Raw genomic sequence first — 5658 nt, 5'->3', positions numbered from 1 at the left:
AGACAAAGCAAAAAAAAGGGTAAACACCTCCAGCAAAAGACATGGTGCATGGTCTAGAGAACAACTGCTCGGAGGAGGCGCGTAGGAACTGGGCTTGTTTGAAGTAGAAAACAGGAAGCTGAGGGGAAACCTTACTGCTGTCTAGAGCTACCTGAAAGTAGATTGGGTCGAGGTGAATGTGGCTGTCCTTTTCCAAGCGGAAAGTCATAGGAGAGTATAGAACGGCCGTAAGTGGTTCCTGGGGAGGACTGGATGGGAGATTCAGAAAGGCTCTTCACTCAACGGGCAACCAAGCACTGGCACAGGCTTCCCGAGGAAGTGCTTGCCTAGCTTTCATTGGAAGTATTCAGAAAAAGTGTAGATGTGGCACTTATGGACGTGGTTTATGAGGTGAACTTGGAAGTGTTAAGATTCCTGTTGGAATCAAGGATCTTCAGGCTCTTTCCTGAAAAAATTATTCTATGATTCTAACTTAGAAGACTGAGAGTAGTAGCAGCATGGCTGTTTTGATGCTTTGATTCCAGAAACTAGGTAAAATAATAAAATGAGCCCTAATGAAGGAAACGGAGCATCCAAATAATCATTCTTCACAGCTTGTTCCTACATTCAGGAGTTTGGAGAAAAGATTTCTTGTAGTTTGTACCACTCCATTCAATGATGCAAATAAAAATGCAAAGACTTGTGACACAGCAGCATTTAATAAATGTTGTTATTGAGTGGTACAATTGTCCGCGATGTCCTGAGCACAACGGTCTGACATCATAGTCCTTAATTCATCAATGTCCTTTCGTAACTGAGAAACGTCCAAGAGCTTCTTTGGAAGGCTTTCTGCGCTGCAGTAATTTTCATTCTCATCAGCTGAACAGCTCAGTGATTGTATTTCCGGCGGTAAGGAAAGATTTGGCTCCTCACCCTGGGCTTTCTGAGTCAGAATACTGCACAGTGCTTTCAACTCAAATATGCAATGGGACATTTCCTTGAACAACTGGTCTGCTATATGCATCTTCTCCGATACTGGCTGCCTGGAATCTTCCACCTGCCGCATCTGCTCTTTCAGAGTGGCATTCTCTTCCATCAGTCTTTGATTTTCCGAGAAAATGTTTTTTAACTGCTCTATTTTCCTTTCTTTTTCTTCCAGTCCTTTTATCATCTGCTCCACTACCTGATTTTCTTGCAAAAGGTTCTCTTGCATAGACTGCATGTCTAAAATCAGTGCAGCTATCTGATTTTGCTGATTCTCTATGACCTTACTGGCTTTCTCATTCTTCTCTTTGAGACATTCATTCTCACTCAGAAGCTGGTTTTTGTCCAACAGGGGAAGGCGAGCACGATCTTCCAGGCATTTTTCCACTCTCTGTTGTAAACCCCGTACCACTGTGACCAGCTCTTTTTCTTTTTCCTTCTGACACACGAGTTGCAATTCTCTCTCTCTGCACTGTGACCGGACCTCTAGGAGCTTCATTTCTAACTCAGTCGTAGTTTCTTGAAGTTGCTTGTTCTTCTCTTCTAAAATTTGTAGCTGTTTAGTCTGCCCTTGTATATCATACAGCGTTCGTAGATCAGTCAGATATTTCATTAAGGTTTCAATTTGTCTTTGTTTTTCTTTGCTTTGCTCAGACATCTTCAGGCATTGCTTTTTCAGGCTATTAATATATCGGTCTCTACTTTTAAGTTTCTCCTCCATCTTCTTTTTCTCTTCACTAGATTTGTTTGAAATCAGTTTTATAAGTTCATTGAGTTGTAATTCCTTCTTTTCAGCTGCTGCAAACTGTCCCAGAGTTGCATATGTCTGTCCAAATGCTTCACAGATGGCTGCCATAGGTTTGCTATCTTCTTCACCATTACCATGCCGCTCCAAAATAGATCGCGAACATGCTCCGTCTCTGCCATCTTCTGGAACAATGCCATTGTCCAGCTCATCGTCGGAAGGCACAGATTCCTTCTGTGTAATTTAAAAGAGATACGTGAGCACTGGCACTGGCTCCTTCTCAACCCATTGCCACGCACAAAGCTCCCTCTTTGAAAACATGCATAAAATGTTAGAGGTGAGGGATGGAAGAGAAGGGAGAAACACCGAGAACATCTTTGGCATTTCTGTTGAGTAGGGCTTTTGAAAGGGGCTTAAGTACACCAGCCCAAGATGCACAGGGGCGAGGCAGAAGCACCTGTTTGTCTAGATTGTGGGTCCTATGGGCAATCCTTTGACACGGATGGGATCTGCAAGAGAGCTGAGTGGTGGAAAGGCATTTCTTCTCGCAGCAGAAGCCACCTAGGTTTTCGGAGGACTCTAAGTGGCAGGAGGCTTAACTGCATCAGTCCTCTACTAGAAATCAAGCTCAAAGGGCAGCTGCTAGGAGAGCCAAGTCATTAGATTGCCCTAACATTGTCTCAGTCCTAATTGAACAGCTTGTCTACAGCACTGGTGCGTCAAGGTCCCCGTGAGAAGGTGTGGCAGAAGCAGCAGAGGAAAAGGAGTCCAGAAGCAGGTCAGCCCAGTGGGGCTCCACTGCCTCCTTCAGAGAAGGGCAAGAGTGACTGGAAAGCTGGCTGGTGGAGAAGGGGCTGGGGGGTGTTGCTCAATAGGTGCTGAATATGAGTAGGAAGGATTGCCAGGCAGCCAAGAAGGCGAATTGCATCGTGGCTTCCAGCAAGAGCAGTTTGGCCGGCAGGACTAGGAAAGTGATTGCCCCTTTTGACTTGGCACTGCTGAGACCATTCCTCCAATACCGTGTGCAATTTTGTGCCATAACTACAGATTTTATCATTCTACCTCAGAGTCCTTCAAGACGTCCTCATCATTTTCTTCATTTTCAATGTCTAATATGGGAAAATCATCTGCAAAGGAGGCAAAAAGCACAAAGGAGCTGTGGAAGCTTTTTCACACTGCTTTTCCCCATCTGCTTTTCCCCATCAGAGAATCTGGAAGACGTGGCCCTTCTAATTCATTACGAAATTACCATTGCCATCCTTCCCCAAAATGGAACATGAGCATGCTCCGTCTCTCTCTGCTCGTGGATAATGTCATTGTCCAGCCCATTGTCAGAAGGCACAGAATACAGGCCACTCCTATCTGTCCCCATAGCCTCCTCCATGGTCAAGCGTCCTACCTTCTTTCATCGATATAGGTTCATCCTTGGGAAAGGCTGCAGCCGCCTCCATTTTTTCCTGGCCTTTTGTGCCCCACGCAGAACATCCTTCTGTCTTGTCATCTTCTGCATCATCCTTCTGATGGTCAGTAACACTACACACAGAAAGGAAGGGAATGCATTCCGCAAAAATACACACACACTTGCATACACTTTCTGCTGGAATTTAACGGCCATTTCTTTGCCATTCTACCTATATTCATAGACCTCTGAGAAAGGGTAACTCACACACAACTTACTGCACGACTCTAGTAGTGGAGACTGAAACACTGACTACAGGCACGTTCATGCTACTGCCACCTATTCTTGTCCCTGGAGTAACTCATCCCTGCTGGCTACAGTCGCATCTGATAAATCCCCTCTTTGCTTCGAGGGTCGGGGAGGATAATAAGCCCACTGGAAAACCAACATCTAGCTACAAGGCTTGTACCTCATCAGGATGCTGCAGTAATGCTACAACAACTCTTCACATCATGCTCGGCTAACATCTCCTCAAACCCAGTCCTCATTTTGAAGGGATTCAGGTATTCCCACGGATAGTCTCAGGAGCCGTTTTTTTAAAGAGCTCCTAAGTGGAGTAGCAAGGGACCAAGAAAGATGGGGGTTGCATTCCAAGCACTGCACTGCTTAACTACTTTGCATAGGCATTCTCTTCTAACACCCGTGGCAGAGGGGCTCTTGGTGCTCCAGAGAGAGACTGCTTTCAGGTTTGCTTCATAAGCAGAACTAAAACCAAAACAAAACCCTCAAACAAACAAGGAAAGAAAACATTAACAACGTGCTCCAGGTCAAGTCTGCTCCGCTAAATGGTGTGTTAACGCCATACTGATACTTTGCCAGAAGCCTGGAGGCAAGGGAATGAACATCTTGTTTTGATAGAGCAAATCCTTAAGCTTGCTGTCTTCCTAAAGGGACTTTTACTACAGGCACCTTTCCCTCCTGCTTCCCATCAATCCAGGCTGAGAGAGGGGCAGGGGAAGAAGGACTGAAGTTGAGATCTAGTGCCATGAAGTGTCAGGCAGTGGTTTGTAGCAGGACAAGGCATGCTCAGCTCCTAGGCATAATGCAGTTCATTCACCCACCGCTGGGCTCCCTGCCCAAAGAGACTCCTGTGCCCAGGCACTGGTCTCTGCCTCCAGCAGGGCTGCCCAGCCATCAAGCACAGCAAAAGAGACTGTGTCTTGGAAGGCAGGAGTCTCTGGAGGCTACCTACATCTATGGAGACTGGAAAGCCTGTATAGAACTCTGGTTTTAACCCTGATCAGTCCCACATCAGACACGTCCCAGAGACAGAGGGGATTAGGGATTTCTAAACAGCAACGGCACGGCTGTGTGGTGTCTTCCTGGAAGCACATGCCCTGCTCAAGCCAGGTGTTCAGTCAGACAAGAGGAAAGGAGCCATCTCTGCTTGGACGAAGGCCTGCTGAGCTCCACACAAGGTTTCTCACAGGCACCAGTCTAGCAGAGCAGAGCAGGGAAGGGCACGGCAGTGTAGGGCAGAGTGGAGCATCCACCGGCTCCTGTCCCAGCTTGGGCAGTCCTCCTCCCTCTTCCAGCCAAGGGGCTGGAGACTTAGCAACAGGCATTGCCTGAGCCTTACGATTTCTTTGCAGACTGTCTCTTGATGCGAAGCCTCTTCCACCACTGGTGCTTATGCGCCTTGGCCAGGTGACCACTGATGGCTACGCTGTGCAGTCCGTCCTGGCTCTTCTCCTGGGGCTCGTTGCGCTCGTTGGGCTCATTGGGCTCATCGGGCTCATCAGCCACATCAACAGCCGCAGAAGCGCTGCGGCATGACAGTCGCTCCCATGTCCGCCTCAGGTGCTTGGTGAGGCGCTGCATGGTACAATGGGGATGGGGGTGGAGAGAGCGTAGGGGTGGGGAGGTTGTGAGGGGAGGGTGAGAAGAACCAAGAACTGATTCTCGTCACTGCCAGGCAGAGAAGTGCTGCCAGTCTAGGCACAGCCCCGACAGCACTGAGGGCTGCTGCGGGCAGGGTGTCTGGACAGGGGTGGGGAGTTTACTGTGGTGTCACAAAGAGGGGTAGGGCTGGGGGTGGGGTTTGTTGGGGCGTGTCATGTCAGGGCTGGGGGTGGGGGGGCAGCAGGGGGAGGGTCAGGGTGATGGAGGCTGTGGAAGTCAGAGGATCACAAGTTTGAAGAACCATAGACTCATAAAATGTTTTTGGTGGGAACATCATCCATTTCCAACACTCCTGCCAAGGGCAGGGACACCTTCCCCTAGATCAGGTTGCTCAAAGCCTACTCCAACCTGGTCCACCCTCGTAGAATTTTCTTGTGTTAATTTGAACATGATACTAAAGCATTGCATAAAAAGTGATGAAGCGGGCTATCATTCGAGATGACTGATTTTCATCATTACCCTTTCAGATTACATTCCAAAACTCAGGAAAAATTTTCTGGATTTCAAATATTCTCTCTCTTACATTTCACAGTATCTGACACAGAATCCTCTGGTGTGGCAACCTTGACCGCCTCACTCATTTCTATTT

At 47.8% G+C, this 5658-nt stretch overlaps 1 protein-coding gene across 1 annotated transcript; it reads right to left on the bottom strand.

The window, feature by feature from the left end:
- Positions 1–709: 709 nt before the first annotated feature.
- LOC138729186 (centrosomal protein of 85 kDa-like) lies at positions 710–4988 on the bottom strand. Its single transcript, XM_069873621.1, has 4 exons — positions 4747–4988; positions 3108–3241; positions 2771–2835; positions 710–1942 (listed from the first exon to the last, which is right to left on the bottom strand). Exons 1-4 carry the CDS (start codon positions 4986–4988, stop codon positions 710–712), a joined length of 1674 nt encoding a protein of 557 aa, XP_069729722.1.
- Positions 4989–5658: the final 670 nt, after the last annotated feature.

This window comes from Phaenicophaeus curvirostris, chromosome 1 (assembly GCF_032191515.1).
Source record: "Phaenicophaeus curvirostris isolate KB17595 chromosome 1, BPBGC_Pcur_1.0, whole genome shotgun sequence".
In the NCBI taxonomy this organism is placed as follows: Eukaryota; Metazoa; Chordata; class Aves; order Cuculiformes; family Cuculidae; genus Phaenicophaeus; species Phaenicophaeus curvirostris.
The sequence above is the reverse complement of the archived record's forward strand: the minus strand, read 5'-3'. Positions and strand labels throughout refer to the sequence as shown.